The sequence below is a fragment of the Strigops habroptila genome, chromosome 1 (assembly GCF_004027225.2).
Source record: "Strigops habroptila isolate Jane chromosome 1, bStrHab1.2.pri, whole genome shotgun sequence".
Taxonomy (NCBI): Eukaryota; Metazoa; Chordata; class Aves; order Psittaciformes; family Psittacidae; genus Strigops; species Strigops habroptila.
In genome coordinates this window covers 55,551,592-55,571,858 of record NC_044277.2, presented here as the reverse complement: position 1 = coordinate 55,571,858, position 20,267 = coordinate 55,551,592, and the positions used below count along the sequence as shown (strand labels likewise).

At 34.2% G+C, this 20,267-nt stretch overlaps 1 protein-coding gene across 1 annotated transcript in view; it reads right to left on the bottom strand.

Annotated features, from left to right (window-relative positions):
• Window positions 1-4,482: 4,482 nt before the first annotated feature.
• The window catches only part of CDH7 (cadherin 7), an 82,645-nt gene continuing 66,860 nt past the window's right edge, over window positions 4,483-20,267 (bottom strand). Inside the window, exons 10-13 of the mRNA XM_030500606.1 lie at window positions 18,701-18,822; window positions 17,149-17,266; window positions 14,688-14,939; window positions 4,483-7,125 (exon numbers count right to left, since the gene is read on the bottom strand). Of these exons, the coding sequence (XP_030356466.1) occupies window positions 6,632-7,125; window positions 14,688-14,939; window positions 17,149-17,266; window positions 18,701-18,822 (986 nt within the window). The 3' untranslated portion in view covers window positions 4,483-6,631. The remainder of the gene's footprint in view (window positions 7,126-14,687; window positions 14,940-17,148; window positions 17,267-18,700; window positions 18,823-20,267) is intronic.

Sequence of the window (20,267 nt, the reverse complement as noted above, 5' to 3'; positions counted from 1 at the left end):
AAGAAAGGGTATCCAGCTCAAAGCAACAATCTCTCATCTTGATGCTGTAAGTGGTTGTTTATCAGTCTCCCCCAACAACATATAAATATTGACATGTCTTGAAAGCCATGGGGAGATTTTTCCAAGCATTTCAACATGATCAACATGTTTTAGGATCATCAGTAAACGCTTCTTTCTCTATATAATTTCAACAGTGGGATAATAATAAAGGATGCTTTGATCATTAAGGAATTATAAGAACATTAAAATTCAGCCTGACCATTCTTGTCAGACTTGAATGGTTTAATATCTAGCTGAATATCAGACTTACCTTAATTGATGAGAGGAAAAAACTATCAATGCACTAAGAAGTAGTAAGGCAGAGCAATAATTAAAACACTTCAATAACAATCAGTGCACATAGGGTGATCTTTTACTTGTGCTGTTTTACTTTTGTAACTTTTCCTTATTTTTCTGTGCACCAAGAACATGATACAAATAATAATGAAGAAACTGAGCTACATGCAACAGACCTTGATAATTCTAAAATTTAATTTTGCTAAACATATAAAAGTTGCTGATAGTGGTGACACAAAATAACAGTATAATCTGAAGTTGTAAGATGAGACTCATATCGTGATTTGAATGGTGTTAATGGCAGCTTAACTGTAGTGTTAACTATCTGTGAGCTTCTGCTTAGAGAAAATGACAGATGAGTTTCACTGCAGTCTGCTGATGTTTGGGTTTTTTTATCAATATCTTCTTGACATCAAGGAGAAGGAAGATCTCAGGACTTTCTTTCATTCTATTATAACAGATAAAGGTGGGTTTGAAGTCAAAACTGAAGTCAGGATATACCTGGCTAGTATGTTTTTAACAAAAGAAAAAAAAAAAAAAACCACAATGAAAAAAGTCAAGTCATACAAATGTAAGCTTTTAACCAAGAACAGCAGTTTTAAAAATAAATAAAATAATAAAAAAACCCTACAAAACACAAAGAAACAACAAAAAAAAAAACCCCAAACAAACAAAAAACCCCCAAAACAGATAAAACACAAAAAAAGCCCAAAAAACCCCAAAACCCCCAAAAAACCCCAACAACTTCACACGTCTCTGGTGATGTAGCTTAGGAGGAGTCAAGCCATCATCATAGAGGAATAATTGCATAGAATGATTTAGTAAATAGATTTTTAAGCCTTTGTGAGGAGGAGACTAAGATTTAATTCCCTACTATGTCTAACTTAGACTCAACAGGATTTTGCTTTGATGTCAATGAAAAGAAATTCTGACTTTGGCAGAGTTGATGGGTAGTAGAAGGAGAAATTAAAATAATTGACTTTTTCCATTCCTGGTTTAGCATTCAGCCTGCTGCTATGATGCACAATAGATTTATGACCAAACCAACCAAATATTAAACACCAATCTTAGAAGTTTTGCCTGAGTATGAGCCATATTTTTCTACATCAGACAGTAATAAGGATAGACAAAGTTTTGATAGTAGAGTTATTTTTTTTTAATACTCCCTAGTTATATATAGTATTTTAAAATATATAGTAGGTGGGTGGAATGTTGAAATATACATATAATTTTAGGAAATACATGTTCACATATGAGTTGAGAAGAAGCATGTGTATGATACATCACTGTGGCTTCAAACCAGATTTTGTTCTGATTTCCAAGAAAATCCTATGCTGTTTTCTACTTTCTTTTTTTTTTTTCTTTTTTATTAAAACTAGAGAGATTCCATAACAAACTTGTGCCATATAATACTTGGGTAAATCAAGTTTTTTCAACCAGTATATTTCTGTCTGCAATTCTATGGTCTAAGGTTGCACAGATTTATGTGCCACCTTGAAAGATTTTTTTTTGTTTTTTGTAAGAAATGATAAACTATAGTCACAAAGCAAAGTATAGCATTCATATGTGGATATATTTTTTCATTCCATTCATCTAAGAAATAAATTATTCCTGTTGTGTGCTGTGATTCTCCTAGTTAAAAGAACAAAACTATGGGTAGATATCTATAAAAAACTTTTTTATGAACAATATAATATATTTGTAGCTGTATTGATACTGAGCAAAGGAAAAATTCTTGGTGTGGAAAAAATGTTACTGGGGTGTAAATATATCTTAAGATGTATTTGGAAAACTTAGAGAGAGATATATATCGGAAAGTTAATGATCCCATAGTTAAGACCACAACTTGCAGACCTCTGCTTATCTTGTAGACTTTCCTGTTTCTGTCAGATAAATAAAATTACATTTCTATCTTTTGCAATTCGTTTTTGTAAGTCTCAGACCAATAAAAACATACTTGATCCAGTGTAACTATCGCTAATGAAGTAAATACAATATCGTCTCAAACCAGAATTACTCTACACTTTTTAAAATAGACAGAAATTCTACATATATAAAAACGAAATCAGTCACATGATAGCCTGCAACCAATAATTTAATACTAGATTTTATATAGGTAACTATGTTCATATTTCCTTTTCCTTTTTAATTGTTACTTTCTTCGTTGTTGTTTCGGAAGGAGTGGGGGGTGGGGGGGTGGTATTTTTACAGTTATTTTATCCTGTTTACCTTTCAGGTACTGTCACTCAACAAAATATTTCCTCTCTTTTTTTGTGTTTAGAGATTTTGGATGAGAGCATATTAGGATATATAAAATGGCAGCATCTTATTTTTATGGACAAGTACTTTTATATGATATAAAGAGAAAAAAGGAAGCATTCCACTCCCCCACCCACCTTCTGCCTTTTTATTCTTGAGGAGCAGGAGAGGTTTCGGGTGGTGTCATTAGTTTCATGAGCCCTGCAGTGACTGAGTTAACCCAGGCATCAGAATTAGTAAGCTTAGAAAGACCTATATTATATCTTACTGAAGATGTTGCTTAGTAAATTACACTAAGTTTATTTTTTCAAATAAATAATGTAAGTCAGAATGTCCACTGTTTAACTCTGTTGAATTCAGTAGATTTTACACTGGTCAAAGCAGAGTAAGCAGTCTTGCCCTAAATCTTCTTCAGATGAGTTAACTTTACATTAATTTTTTGTAGCACTCATAAAACTATATGCTTTTCAAAGTTCTTGGAAATCTAAATTTAAAATACACCTCTTCAACTGTCAACTGGTGGAAGGAAAGAGGTATTGGCATTACTTTATAAGCTGGGAGTGATTGCAAGTTTTGACATACTTTTTAGGGAATGCTTGTGGCCTTTAGCTGGATACTGGAGCTCTTCGGAAAGATAAACAAATAAATAAAACAAGAATTCTTTTTAAAAGGCCTTTCTAATTAATTTGCTTACATAATTTCATAACCTTTATAGGACAAAGAAAATATTTCTCATATTTTACTCTATTTAGTCAGTAGAATATACTTTATGACATCAGGCTATGTACTATAAAAAACACTCTAAGAAAGAATTTGAATCAGATTATAAACTGTGAAAACCTATAGTCATGGTAGTTTATGGAGAGTATTATATAGTATGTGACATGGACCTGTTGGAGCGAGTCCAGAGGAGGGCCATGAGGATGATAAGAGGGCTGGAGCACCTCCCGTGTGAAGATAGGCTGAGAAAGTTGGGGCTGTTCAGCCTGCAGAAGAGAAGGCTGTGTGGAGACCTCAGAGCAGCCTTCCAGTATCTGAAGGGGGTCTATAAGGATGCTGGGGAAGGACTCTTCCTTAGGGATTGTAGTGGTAGGACAAGGGGTAATGGGTTCAAACTTCAACAGGGGAAGTTTAGATTAGATATCAGGAAGAAGTGCTTTACAGTGAGGGTGGTGAAGCACTGGAATGGGTTGCCCAGGGAGGTTGTGGATGCTCCATCCCTGGCAGTGTTCAAGGCTAGGTAGGACAGAGCCTTGGGCCACATGGTTTAGTGCAAGGTGACCCTGCCCATGGCAGGGGGGTTGGAACTAGATGATCTTAAGGTCCTTTCCAACCCTTACGATTCTATGATTCTGTGATTATGCATACCATTTGTATATATTATAGTCGCAACTGTCATCAAGTGTATGGGATTTTTTCCCTTCTTTCTTACTGCAATAATATAATCAGTATGTAAGCATATAGAAAGTAGTACCAAATTTACTTGATTATTTTAGAACTGTGTAACAAAAAATATGTATATGAAAGAGTTTTTGTGGTATTAGAGTAAAGCATATTTCTTTCCATGAAAACACACCCCGCAAAAAACCCTAACACGGTTTCTTAACATGGGAGCTTTTGGGGTTTTTTGGCAGATATAGAAGATGGAAAAGCAAGGGAATTGTGCTGTTTACTCTAAACCACATTTAAACCTCCTTTGAGTGCTATGAGCTTAAATCAGCATTTTTGACATCTTAATCCAGATGTATGAATTATCTTCCCACAAACAACAAGGAGATTAATAAAAAACTGTTCTCTCAGCACCTTGCTGATTTAACACCTGCTTAACTCCTGCAGCATATCTTGCTCTCATTAAACTGCATACACATGGTCTTTTTTTTCTTTTTCTTTTTATTTTTTTTATTGAAAATCTTACATGTATGACTAAAAGTCCTGGGCGATATCTTTCAGTTCCATTACAAAATCTGTCATATATATATATACTTATATATATATATTTAATACAACTAGAAGCAAATCTACTGAATTATGAAACAATGATTGTCTACTAAAATTTAACTCAAATTAAATCTGTTGCAGATGTTAAAAATTATTTTGTTTTCTCTGATGGAGCTGAAGGCCACTTTCACATAGTTAATTGATAATGCTGTCCTGCAAAAATTACAAAGCTTTAATGATAATTTCCCATCTCCCAGCCTGGTGTCACCCACACTTTGGGATTTTAGTACAAGGATCCTTCATTTCAGAAAGAAGTACTTTTAGAGTGAGCATCATCCTCTACGGAGTACCTTCTATTCACAAACACAGTCCTGCAAGCAATTCTGTATACCTCTCAGTAAATGCAGGCAAGTCAAGTCATTTCAAGTTAGGTACAAGCAAAAATGTTTGCAGGAGCAGGGTCTAACTTAAGAACTCATCTACAGATTATCTAAACCGAATCCAACTGAAATAATACTTAAAAACACTATTTTACTTGAATATATGCCTTAATATCTAGTAATAAATCATGAAGGGTGAAGTATAAATATTGTCAGAATCATAAAAAAGTTGTCTTATTCTAAGAAATCCTACTTCAAAATCATACAGCATTTTAACCAACAGCAACTGTCCTTCTGTTTTGGCACTCCTGAACCAGCGTAGAAATTATGTGTAGTGAGTTACCTTTGGGGAAGAATACTTATGTGCAGCAGGATCTAAAGATGCATTCTGGAGTTAATAGCATTACATTGCTTAACATAAGAAAGAAATTGAAGAGTCTTTTACTGTGATTCCTCAGCAGCAAAAGAGACAGGGAAGAAGAAAAGCAAGGTGTTTACCATCTTTGAAGCATATAGCATGTTTAACCTTGAAAATTAAATCTTGCATTAAAGACACTCCCAGCTACCTCTGTAGTCTTCTTTCAAAAAATTCAATGTACAAATATTTTATTTAAATGTCTCAGATTTTTAATGGCTCAGAAGAACAACTGCATGTCCTTGGAGCTGCTCTCCTTTCTGAGAGATGAATGGTGGGTAAGATTGCTTTACTGTAATTTCTCCATTTCCATGCTTCACTTCCTACATTTATCTGAGACTGGAGAAAAATCAGCATGTTCTGATGAGTCTAATACCATGAGGCAGTAAAATGGACCTGAATTTAGAGAAGATTGGAGCTCCAAAATAAATATAACACTTTATGTCAAATAATAATAAAAAAGGATAAGTTCTCCTGTACAAATCAGAAGAGATAATAAAAAACTGCAAATAGATAGCAACATCTTTTCTATACCTACATAGGCATCACTAAACTTTTCAACCATAAGAATAACCCTCTATATTTCTCATTTTATGTGGTTTGCAAACTTCAACTTTGGTAAGTTGATGACAAACATCATCAATGTACAAACATCATCAATGAATTTCTTAGTGCAAAGAGTAATTTTTCATAAAACTGCCCAGAAAATTACAGAAACTTCTAATTCAATAGCTCTGAGAGCAAAACAGAAGAAGCAAAAAATTGATCTGCTGGGCTTCTATTTGGTTTAATGTCTGTCCTTCTGCTTTTGTCCTAGCTAGCTGCATGCAACACTGTAAAGAAAATTTCTTAAAAAAAATCCCTTGCATCCATAAATGCTATATACTGTAATGTTGCATTGAATGATATACCATATTTGTAAATTTGTTTCTTCTTAAACTTATATGAGACACTGCGTGCTAGATACAGCAATACTGCGAAGGCATCTACAGAGTATCATTGGCTCATTGAGGTCACAGTGCATAACGTACTCTTGAAAGTGAGTTGCCTCTGCAGGTATCTGAGGGTTGCTATCTATTTGAACGTGGCTGAGCATTTCATTTTATCAAAAATGCCACCAAATGCTCATTTTCTGTGTGGTCAGTGCAGTCCCTAGGACAACTCTAATGAATATATGTTCCACCAAGGCAAAAAAATCTAAAAGGTTAAAAATGGAGAAATATTTACAACTTTTCTTCAGTCTGTAAGGTTAAGTTTTCTGTTTTATTATTCTTCAGTGCATTTTCAGAGAAAGGTTCCAAGGCTATGAGTATAAGCATTCTGGTCCAGTCCCATACATATCCGCAAGCCTTTTAAAGCGAGGGCCCCAGTCACTGAGGTAATCGTAATTCTGGTCAGAGTTTGAGCTGATCGAATCTAAAGAACTGAGAGACTCTGCCACTGAGCCATTTCCCTCAAATGCGTATGTCTGCAGGGAGTCATAAGGAGGGGCGCAGGGGTCCATGTCGGCTTCTTTTAGTCTTTCCCAGATAAATTCCCTAAAAATGACGTTATCTGGGATGCTTTTAAAAGTTGGTCTGCTCAAGAACTGAATCTCGGGTGTCACATCCCTTCTGGTCTTGGTGTCTCGAATGATGTTGAGGTTTCTCAGGGCAGCCATGTCAAAAGCCTCAGTGTCTTCTTCTCCTCCACCCTCATCATCATACCTGACAATGTTCTCTCTGATATCTCTCTCTTCATCAAAAATGAGGGGCTCCTTTTTCCGTCGCCTCATGGTGACAATCAGCAAGACAAGAACTGGAACACAGAAAGACTGGAGTTTTAGCAGTGCTAAAGTTTCCTTATACTTGTCCCAGTGGTGGAAGTATTCATTAATCTATATGGCAAAGATCCAAAGAAATAACAGGCAATTTATACAGTTAGATTTGAAACCTAGGAGGTCCTGAAACAGCTTTTAAACCGTAAGCTTTTTAGGCATTAAAGAATGTCTTTCTGAAATCATTCAGAATTAACATCTTCATCTCTAATACTATATCCTATGCTGTCTACTAAACATAAATTTTGGGTTCAGTCTGACTATTACAATCTCACAGTCATGAAATAAAAACAAAAAAAAAAAGACCTTTTCCTGAACTTTTAATTGCCCAAGTGATAAAAGCACATTCATAAAGTACCTGTATAGAATTTAACAACCATGGTTTGGGAAGTGGCTGAATTAGAGTATATGGCCAATCTCTGCTAAATCATAGATTGGAGAACACTGAATTGTTAAGCAATGTGTAAAATAAAACTGTCTTAGTTCACGGATTGAAAGGATCTCTATATAAGCCCTCACTTTCCTATAAAGTGCAAAGTGCTGTACTTGAGGTTTACGAATTACATCTAATGAGAACAGCTAGGGCTGGAATTTATTGGGTCAGCCAGTGCTAGAAATTTAATTATTTTTTCAATATTTTAATCCCTAAAATTTCTTTCAGTTTTGCAATCTAATACTAAACTGCAGTGACAGCCAAAAGAACTTGGAGAAACTAAATCAAAGCTCCTCTAGTTCAAATACAGTTTTGGTGGAGAAATATCATTGCTGACACGAAAAATATGGAACCAGTAATATGAATATTGAACCCATCTGTGGGACATGATGGAGTGTGAATCATCCTCCTAGTAAATAATTAATACCATACTGTAGCATCTGGACATTTACTGAGTTAATGATACTCCTAGATAATAACAGGCATCACTATGGCTACAAAAATAACAGTACGTTGAAAAGTGTCATTCCACATTCAATTATTCTTTCCTGATTTTATGTTTATTTTAATCTTAAGTATATGTGATTATATGCATTCATATGTCTAAGGCTTACAATCCTTATAGAATTTTGAAATGACACCTAAATGCTGTAGAAACATCTGGAAAAGCAAAAGCTGATAAGGATGAAATTAAGCATGAGCTTCCCTAGGTAGTGTCAAAAGTAGCCTCCATAAATAGTATGAAGGAGGACTGTCATTCTTGAAAACCCTTTTTTTCATAGAAGAATTTTTAAAATCAATATCAATCTAGTCATTTGGAGACATGATTTAATATTAGGATCACTTAGAATAAAACAGTCAATCAGATAATGTACATGCAGGAAACTCTCTATAGACATTACAGTACTACTTAGAATTGACTAAAGCGTAAGGTGACTTTAAAGGTAGGCTTTCTGCAATCCTTTTTATTTTTCATTGGAACCATGCATGTCTAAAAATAAAACTGGAAAAAGTTAACTTTTTTTTCTAAACTTTTTGACAAATATATTAGGCAATATTTTTCCCCCTTTTTTTCAGTAGCTACCAGGGACACATCTAATGATCCATTTACTAACAGATGCCTTGTGACTCTATTACTGCAGCATGGGCATCACTCTTTCATTTTTTTTGCTCCTGGCATCTCCCTCATTCGTGCTTTAAGTATTGAATTCAGAAGCCACTAGTTCAGGGCATTTTGGGTTTTGTATATTTGAACAATATTTACATAAGCAGTTTGACAATATAAGTTTTTGACCTTTAAAGTGGCTTTCATGAAATTTCATAACATTCTGATATTTTTATACTATATATTGAGCTGTAAATTATACAGCAGCGAACATAAAATTGTCATCATAGAGGCAACAATTGTACTCCACTCTTATTGTTTTTCTTTATTATATGATATATTTTAAAGTGAAAGACAAATTAGCTTGCTGACAGTGCAAATATACAGTTAAGCCAAGATTGCCATTGACATAACTTTTTAATTACTGCCACAATTTTATTGCCATATAAGTAAGCAGCTAATAATTTCCTTTACTCAAGTGTAAATGCCTTTTCACACGACTGTCTCTTTTAACATACTCTTAAAATACTTCATTTTGAAAGTTAAATACCTGCTAAGAAGTGAAAAATATGAAATTTAGTAGGCAGGGCTGCCTAAAGGTGCAATAAAAAATCAAGATACTATGAATGTTTTACATAGTATTCCTTGTACATCTCACATTTGCTTAAAGCCAAGAAAAATATGGAGTCTTTCTAAAGGTTAAATGTTTCAGCATTTAGATGGCCTTATGGGAATATTAACTTCTAGTCTTTCCAACAGTTATGAGCAGGAAAGTTTAACCTCTAAATAAACAAAGATTTAGCTGCATTGCAGGAACTGCAGATTTGAATACAAGCCCCAAACAAATATCACTGATATCTAAATGAAGTGCAGCTGTTTTGAAAGCTTATACATTTCTTATTAAATAAAGATGGGAGGGAGGAGTGTTCCCTACATTTATCACACAAGCAGAGATTAAATCTGTAATTAGTCACTAGCTGAACATCTAGAAAACCAGATCTTACACTCTTTAAACAAGAAATAATACAATCATAGAATCAAGTAGGTTGGAAAATACCTTTAAGATCATTAAGTCCAACCATTACCCGTGGACTGCCACGGCTGCCTCTAAACCATGTCACTAAGGAATGAATGGAGAAATAGAAAAGCTTAAGGGACATATGTATTGCACTTTGAGGCCACTAGTTTGGCTCCGTGCTGGTACACAGAACTCATGCTAAAGAGATGAAATGGCATTATTGATTTCATATGTGATTTAACAAATAAATAAACCAATCAATATTAGAAGTAATTACAAACACTAAGTATGCAGAACTAATAGAGATAGATCTAAACTAACCTTTTTGTTTTGATTTACACCTGAATTATTAGAAATGTTGATTTTATTTAACAGGTACAATAGCCAAGAAAAATGTCATTTGTGTTTATATTAGCTGTGGTAATACACAGTTTTACCCTTGTGTCAGTATAGATGTAATGATAGTATAGTAGTTCAGTTCACCTAAATCAGTCTTTAAACAAACATCTTTGAATACAAGAGGACATTTTTGTTTTGCTATTTTTCAGTGTGCTTTATGAAATTCTTACGAAATTTCCATTTTGTATGATCTGGCAAAAAGTCAGATTTAGTCCACCTGAGCATATTTCTCTGGTTTAGTATTAATCTTTCCTTTTGTACTCAAGGCAACTGCAACATAATTATAAGGAAGCTATGAAAGCCCGGAGGTAACCTAAGGGAGAACACTACATACAGAGCTATGCAGTAAGGGACAAAGCTAAATCACAAGCATTATCATGCCATGTATACGCTACACCCTTAAGCCTGGTATTTACTATAGCAATAAGCCGCATCAGCTACAAGCAAATCTGCACATTGGTTTATACCTTAGGTGTGTCATGATTCATAAATTTGAAGACTGCAGATCCTCAGTCATCTGAGCAGCACACTAACAACCTATTTAGTTATACCTTGCAGTTGCCAGTACAGTCAGATGAGATTTGGGGATTACAGAGGACAAGCCTCAGGAAACCTGCATATAATTCCCAGTTAATAAGCTTCCTATATAACTGTTGTCTAATCGGTTTGGATTGATATTTACAAAGAGACTATGACCTTTAAATGCCCACACTGAGTGACCCTAATCAGCTCCATAATTTTCAGAAAACAGCATCAGCTCTGTTTACTCAACCACCTTTTAAATGATTTAATTTGGATACCCCCAAATTAAAACAGTTTTAGATTTATCACTTTTAAAAATGCAAGACCAAAACCCACATGTCCTACATAGTCACATTCTCTACTCATTTTACTTATTTGGAGAAAAAGATCCTTATGACTAGGACTGTTTTTTCTTGTTTATGAATCACACAATTATGTGTGCTAATTTAATTGTGTTCTTGTAGATAATGTGACAATAAATTCCTCATCCTGAAACTGAAAAATAAATCTATATTTTGAAGTTTAATCAATATATATTATTATTTATATATTATTATCAAGTATAATATTATTATATTGCAAACTCTAGTATCACACTGATATGAGGCTTTCTTTGGTGTTTCTAAGAAAATAAGTAATAATAGATTATATTCAGAAGTAAGGAAAATAAAAATTGTGAAAAAGCATTATGTCAATCTAGCTTACTATTGTTTCAATACAAAGAAAATCTTTAACCTCTCAAATAGGATTGGGTTATCTACAGGTGAACATTGTTTTCTGTGTGATTTTATGTACACATTTTATGCTAAACACTTGTTACAAAAGCAATTATCTTGTCTGGAAGATACTAACTGAAAATCAAATTACTTTGAATTAAATTACCATATAATTTTCAGAGGAGTTAAGAAAATTTCTACTTACTTCTCCAAAATTACATATGGTCTAAAATGAATAAAACCTAGCTTTTCATATGCTTTTTATAGAATAAATTGCAAGAACTTTCTTTTTTTTTTTTTTAGTTTTGTCTTTAAAATGTAGCTTCACTGCAGACTGAATAATTATAAAGCAGTTTTGAGTAATTAACAAAGTAATGGAACTTTCTTGTGGAATAAAACTTAGAATTTAATCTCCATCAGTCAATATGAGGAAGGAAAAAGATTTTCGTAAAATGTTTTTAACTTTTAAAAATTATTTTAGTTTGAAAAAATTGTCTACACCATGTTTTATGCAATTGCAACGAATCAGTATGATTCAGTAGCATTCTTCTTTCTTAGCATTAGTGAAAACATTGTGATTAACTAGAATTGGTTAGCTGTTTAAGTAAAAATAATAACACTAAGAAGTCCCCCTAAGACAATCTGACCCTTGGTCAAGACAAATCGTTATTTTTTAGACAAATGGATGTTTGGGGCAAGAACAAATACCAAAGTACATCATGCTAACTTTAGGAAAATAAGAGCTTACTAAGAATTCAAGATACTAGTGCCAGAATGCATGTGTCCATGACATTTATGCAAATCTCATGCCTCCTCTGCTTTACAACTGGCACTCACATTGATGAATGTGACTGGATTTGCACTGCATGTGAATCTTGGGCCAGAAAAAAATTTTGATCTGGTAGCCTGTCTCCACTTGTCACTGACGATAAACTCTTGTACAAAAAGGTGCATCCCTTGGTCCCAGCTCTGGAACCACTTGCCAACCGCTGAAATCTGTTTTTTATGCTGTGCTACTGGATCTTCAGGATTATTTTTTTCAGGAATGTGTGTGAAGAAAAGAAAAAGGGAAGAAAAGAGAAAGTGAATTCCTAGCAGCATTCAGCTAATCCCAGAAAATGTCTTCTAGGAACATATGAGAGAAGAAGAAAGGCTTTGGGACCAGACAAGCAACAACACTTGACTGATTTAACTGGGCATCAGTGATGCTTAGGTACTTCTTCCTTGGCACCTGGCTGGTTAAAAAACAGCAACAGGACGCAAGTACCAAAACACAGGACTCAAAGCCAGGGGTAACATACAAACATAGCCTAAACTGTGCCTGCAGATTTGAATTGTACCCAAAAGGAACAGTTTAGATTGGAAGTGATGGCAGCACATACATATGTCTATTTGAATAAACAATGGTGGTGCATTCAGAGAGCTGAGTTTGGAAGTCCAATTCTTTGAAAAATAAAATCAATAGTGAGTTGGTCATATGCAAGATTCCTCTACAATGCACAGCCCATTATTCAAAGAGCTTATCCTCAATTCTTTATGAAAAGCTTCTTCAGCACACTCTAAAAATGACCTGAACAAAACCTCAGGTTTCTTGATTTATTTGTTGTGTTTGAACCCTGGTTCACTGAGTAGAATAAGCAAATTAGTGCCTGGTAACATGCTGTGTCTCCACTCAGTTGTCTTCTTTAAGACTTTATGGCTTCTATTTAAGAAAAGTTATGGACAGGCCAGGCTGCGTTGTATCTGCAGTAGTTTGTAATCTTTGGAAACTCTTTTTCTATATATAACAGAAATGATGTTTCAATTTGGGATGAAGTGAATTGCTGTTGTTACAGATTTTTTCTTAAGTACATTAGACCAAAGTTTCAAATGGGTGTTTTACTACTGACGCTAATGCCAGTCGATATAAGAGAATCTTTTGTATACTTTTTTGAGATTTATCATTTAGCTTCATGTCCAAATAAAGTTCATTTGTGTGTATAAATGGCCTAGAAATGCTACTAGAAATATGGCATTTAAAAATATTCATTAAAACTTTTGGCAATCATTCCCTTCCATTTCTCCTTAAACCTAAGCCTAACCATATCTTGAGTGAGTTTAAACAATCTTTTGTTGTTAGGGGTTTTTGTCACAAAGATGGAACACTCTGGAAATGCCATCTCTTATACATAGCTCCTGAGTAAGTTGGCTTGGTTCAATGCAGAGGTAGTGGTTTTTCTTACTCTGTAACAACAATGCAAGAGGATTTCCTTTTTTTGCTCTTTTAGAAATGTTTGTAGCAGAAGAGAAATTTCATTCCAATGGCTCACAGCAAGGTGAATCAAAGTCAATAAGAAGAGATCTTTATACATTGATGAGATACTGCCATGAATACAAGTGTGGACAAAAGTCTCTTGATTTGACCTATTCAAATTACTTTGGTAACAGTGACAGATAAATCACCGCTGGGGTTATACCAACCTAAGGAGACTATGGTATACCCTTTTCCCTTAGACTGGTATGTACAGCCAGGGAATACAAAACTCTCTCCATTGATAGCAGCACACAAAGAATCATTATGTGCTGAATTGGTACCCTTCTTAACACATGAACTTTCTGATGATAAACAAAACTGCACTTTTGCTCAACTGCATCCTGTAGATGCAGAATGGTCCTTCATCTTTACTCCTCGATTTGGGCCTTCACTACTACCATGTAGCCATTTTGCTTAAAGGCTGAGCATAGGATGAGAAATGCTAACCAAACTAGGATGTTGACACTATTCCACTGTTTTCCAGTGTCTTTTATCTAATTGAACAACATAAAACCCAACTGTGCTGCCAGTTGCAGAAGTAACAAAAGGTCATTCTGTAGAAGATGATCAATTAAATATTATTTCCATCAGTAAATTACCTCTGTTATATTTTCTGGATGTCATTTGTTCTGTAGAAAGCAAGAAATGTTAAAAAATAGCTGTATCTATCTGAAAAAAAGGACACATACTGGTACTGGTGATACAGTAAGTATGCTAATCCAAATACTCTATCTCTTAAACATAACATTTGATGCAAGTGATCTTTTTTTTTTTTCTCTTACTATTATTTCATATGTATATGTCTGGAGGCAGCTTGATATATGAACAAAGTATCTGAACTGGAAAATCCCAAATTAAAGATTTTGAGTGCCTCATGATACAAAATGCTGTTCTGCCTGGAATGTTAGGTGTTTCTGTTTACAGAAATCAGGCGGTGGAGGAGGAGGAAGCAGTGTTGAAGCTTTTGTACACATCTGTCTGTGCCTGTCTGTCTGTCTATCTATCTACTGCAACTATACATTGAATAGAAAATAGAAGCAATAGGAAGAAGACGTACCTAGCAGTGTCAAGACACAAGCCAATATTGCAATCAGGGCTCCAGTGCTAAGTCCTGCAGGCAAGATATATGCTTCTGCATTGCATGACTGAGCAATACCATCTGCATCACAATCACAGACTCTGATGGTGAGGGTATTAGTGCTACTAAGTGAAGGTGATCCGCTGTCCACAATGAATATTGGCAAGTAGAAAACAGACTGTTCCTGTCTTCGAAACCCATTTCGTCTAGTTAATACTGTTGCAGTATTATCTAGATAAAGGAATAAAAAGATAAATATAAAATGCATGACCTTTCTAAACCACAAGCCTATGAATAAAACAGTCTTTCACTTAAAAGGCTTTATAAACACATTCATATTATTTCAACAAGATTATCTTTCCTGGTCATATATTTTTGATGCTGCAGAGACAGAATCAGCTAAGAAACAATACATAACTAAACAAAAGATTTCTATTTTTCACAAACGACTGTTTCAAAATTGCAGAGGTCTATTTAATTTTAGTTAAGCTCACAGTTCCATACTCTTGATAGATAGTTGACGATGAGATTATTATTAAAAAATAAATAAATAAAAAATTTACCCTTTGGTGATCACATTAAGTATCTATGTACATGTTTCAGGTCTAATTTCCAAGGATTTGTTTCAATTATTTACAGATATAGATATCATATTAATGTAAGGGATGAACATATTAGTAGGAGAAGAAGTTCTGAAGACCAAGGAAATATTTTTGAATGAAAGAAAAAAATCCAGTTGGTACCCAAATACAAGTAATTGCACATGTAACAAAGATATGCACTTGTTTTTTCGTCTCATCTGAGGATCAAGATGACTACTATAATCCATCTAAAATGTGTGGTTCGATGCTGCTCTGAGTTGGGTGATTAAAAAGCCCTTGTCTTCCAGAAAACATGTACAAAACTCACTGTGTTCAATATAGGTTGACAGCTCCTGAGAGGTAGGGAGTTACATCTCCTAGAATGTATAGAAAAGTTTGGTTGGTCTGTCTGTCTGTCTGTCTGTCTGTCTATCTATCTATCTATCCACCTACCTACTGATCTATCTACTTATAGACAGATACATTGATAATCCTGTAAAGTTATCTTTTTGTGTCATCTATTATGACCTATCTGGGAAAATATGCAAGCATTTCTTCATATAGCACCATATGAGAAGATATACATAAAATTAATTAACATCAAAAGAGGCAATTGCTACTGTGTTTTGTGACTCCATGGATTTTACCGTCATTGCAAAAGTCTGTTATTACTTTTTTTTTCAAATTATACCTTCTCTGAAAGATGCTTGTCTTTTCATTAAATACAGTACTTGTAACAATGTCAGATTTCTGAATAGAGTCTTATTCTAATGCGTTTTTATTATTTAGATCATTATTACTATTACAGTCTTTAGTTTTGAACTGCAAGCTGCTCATATGAAGAAAATTCAGCATGTCAGTAACTACATGCAGGGTAAAGCAATAAATAGCTGTGTGAGAGAACTTTATTAGGTCACGTTATGCTTAGTGAATGTTGTTTAAAGTCTGTCTGTACAAACAGTATCCTTTAGTCTACCATATGTCTGTTTTTCTTTTTTTATTAATAAGGGTGACTTTGTAGCTCTGGTTTAGTACTGATCCATAAAAGAGCAAGAGTAACACAGTGTCTATTTAGTTCTATTTGCTTCAGTTAATAGCTAAACTGACTGATACATGCCCAGCTGCCTCCTATGCAGTACAACTAATGAGAACACAAATTAGAAGCCAGTTCTCAGATATTTTAACTAATAGAAACATGACGTCAGTGAGAGTCTTTGCATAAGTCTTTGGGGAAATAGTCATAAGAAGTCTGCGTAAATGTTGTAGGCAGCTTCCATTATCAAAAACATTCTTCAACAGGTAGTATACTTACTGAAAAGATGTGGTTTTCTTAATAAAAAAAAAAACCAAACCAAAACAAAAAAAACAAAAACAAAAACAAAAAAAAAGAGCACACAAAACCAAAAAACCAAAAACCGCCACAAGCGAGCAAAGGAAAAAAAAAACAAAACAAAAAACCCACAAAACCCCAAACAAATGCAAAACCAAAAAAAACCCACTTATTTTTTATGCCCTGAGTTATATTAATAAAACATGAATTCCTGGTCTTTTTCAGTCACGACTCCAAGATGAAATCTAATTTAGATAGGAATCTATAAATACAAGGAAAAAATGTGAGAAGAGTGACTTCTGAAAAAAAAAAAATATATATTTTTGAAGCTACTTTATTTGGCTCAAGGATTTAAATTATTCAAACGACAGCTTACTTTCCTTGACAAATCTATAGATAAATTATTTTGTAGCTTGGTTGCAGTTCAGTTTATTTCCTTACCAGAATAGAAGTTTATGTAGATCATACACAATATATTCAAATTGAAAGGTGTTAGTGGTGAGTATTTACCCCCCAAAAATGCCCTTACCTTTGTTGTCTTGCAGCGTAAAATTGTGGTTATTTGCTGCTTCTGCTGCTAAACTGAAGTAGAACTGATGGCCATTTGGTGGATCATCTTTATCAATTGCACTGATTTTCTGGATCACCTGTTTTGAGATATATCAGGGTTCATTGTTTGGAACGGTAAGAAGCATAAATATATGTACATTGTATAGTTCCTCTATTACCTATTTAAGTATCAACCCTTGCTTGAGTCCTGCCCATATTGCGTTTCGGCTTTCTAACCTCCCAAGCATGTGTAGATACTATAAAAACAAAAAAATGACGTGACTCTTCACTTTCCCTCTACCAACTTTATTGGCCAAAAGCAATGATTTGCAGGGCCTATGAGAAAGTTAGGTCCTGTCATTCACCAGAGCTCGGAGTATAAACTGCTTAGCAGTAGAAGAAGTGTATGGACCTTTACGTAGTTATCAGTGGCTGCAATTCACATTATAAACTTTCACAAGGAAGTGATTATCCCTTCGAGCATTTTAATTCATGTACTTTTTTTTTTTTAAATATGGAAAATAAATAGCCAATTCATTACTATATTAATAATTACTGGGATTTTTTTTCCAATTTTATTTTCTAAAATTCAGTCAAAATCTGCCCTAAAAATAGTTTCACCATTGTTTACAATCTATAAAGAATGAATTCTCAGAGCTAATAGCTCTGACTAGATCCCAGGGGAAACAAACAAATAGTCCAATGAGAGCACATGTATTCTGTGTTTCGCGTGAACACAAACCAATAATCATAGTGTTTTCTTTTAAGGATTGAATTTATGCTGTGATTTTGAAATGTGTAATAGCAACGTCTGCCACAAGAAGGACAATATTCAGGGAGAAGGAACAAAAGTGCAAAGTCTCCCAGGGAATATGTGGGACCCACATAGGTGAATCATTCACTAGTTTTCTAGGAGAGAGAATGGAGAATGAGAGAATATATCTATTTTCTGAGATCTTACAAAGTAGAGAGGAAAAGTCGAAATATAAGAGACACCAAGGATAAACAACACCAGATTACTTTTAGTTGAGTCTAGGACGATTTGAAACACATTGAGGGAATTAAAGACACTGGGGAATATGGTAGGAATATACCTCCCTTGTGAAATTGTGGCCTTATGGACCATACTTATGAAGGGAAATAAAAGTAAGTACTCTTTTTAGAAATGGTAGGCCTTTAGTCTGAGAAAAACCTCTGTGTCATGACATTCCATTTCCCAGCAAAATTAGGAGAAAGTATGCATTCTTAATATTATTCAAAATTAGGTGAATTTTGCAAAAAGTGTCAGTTATATTAGTAAGAAAACCAGATATTTTATCAGTCCCTTAAACTAGTAATTTTTACACCAGAGTCTTTCTCTTCAAAGGTATGGTGAAGATGATATAGTTTGATCAACATTGCTTGTGCTTTGCATCAAAGCATCATTTTTACTGCCATAAGACTATTCTATTGCATCTTAAAGCTGGCAGGCATTCATAATGGATGACTGCCTATCTGATAAAAATAAACATTAGAAAATTATCAAGCCATACCTGACCAGCTTGAGCATTTTCACAGACAGTTGTCTCATACTCCATGGCAAACTCAGGGGCATTGTCATTGATGTCAAGGATAGTTATGGCTACATAGCCTCTCCCAATCTGTGCTGGATTCTCTATAGCGAAAGAAGGCAATAAAACAATCAAGAAAATCTTCTTGCAAATTATTCTTTGGGTCAGCACATTTTCATTTGCATTTTTCTTTTCATATAAGTGTCAAATCAACTACAATGCCTCCTAGAAAGACAAAGGAAGCTCTTGGCTTGATCTTCTGGACCTGGTGGAAACAATGTTTATGTTTTCCAGCTGCCTCAATTAAACTAAGAATTTAGTCTCAGGGATAAACTGAAAAATCTAACTCACTAATTACAGCACTGAATCACATCGTATGGAAAGATAAAAGTAAGATGGTGTAAAACCATCACCAAGGGGTATAGCTAGCCAGAACAGCACTATGGATATTGGCAATAGCATGGTTATTATGGGTTAAAAACATTTTTGTTGTAATTCAGATTGATCAGTAAATTAAGAAGTTAAAAACAGAATTCCATCAGCTATGTATAACAGAAGAAGAGAGAAAGCTATATACCCGAGCAAATCTCAAAGTATTTAAAGCACACAGAGAACTAAGCATTTCAACACTGTCATTAACACATTGAACACCTTAAATATTAATCACATTCTTAAACTGAAGCACACCTCTAGCTAAAATATGAGTCTGTTCAGGGTTCAATGTCATAATTTAATCTTAACCGGTAGATATTTTTTTGACTATGTACAAAGGACATCAATGTGTGCTATACTTATTTTTCTAGATAATACTTCTGTTTTGGAGCAGGAAAAAGAGATATTGTGTTATTTTTTTACTACAAATGGTAATATTAGTGATATAGCAGGGCAGAATGAAAAACTATACAAACCTTCATATATGTATCTATCTTTTTATAAGGTATTACAACCACATTTTAGTAAATAAGTATTTAAAGCAATGCATCCAAACATAGATCACAAAATGGGATTTGGTTTGGGTTTTTTTTTTTGCCACATGTGAAATACCAGAGGAGTAAGAAATTTCGACAGCAACTTTTTCATCTGCTGATTTAAGCTTATTGAAAGCCAAGCAGGCCATAAACACAAATTAAAGCATTGTAGGATATTACTTGTGTCTCCTAGACTCTCACTTGTGTCTCACTTGGCTGTCTTGTCAGTTTTGTTACTACCTAGGAAAATTTTTGGTTCCCATGCTTGCCTCCTAGACCAAAATTCTGCTCCTGAGTATACAAGATAAATTCACGCAGACACTAAATGATAAATGTTAGCTTTCAGGTTAAACATTAAATTAACCTCACTGAAAGCAAGAAATAAGGATTTTTAAAATAGCAGGCCAGAGAACTGATAACTCTTACTATCGCAGCCCAACAGACTAATAATAAGGGTAAAATTTGAAGAAATAGTTTCTTCAAATATAAAGGCAAAAATATATAGTTTTTTACAGAATGTGTTCAGAGCTAAATAAGTTTAGGTTTCAACTTGCATTAACAGAATTCTTATGTTTTTCAGT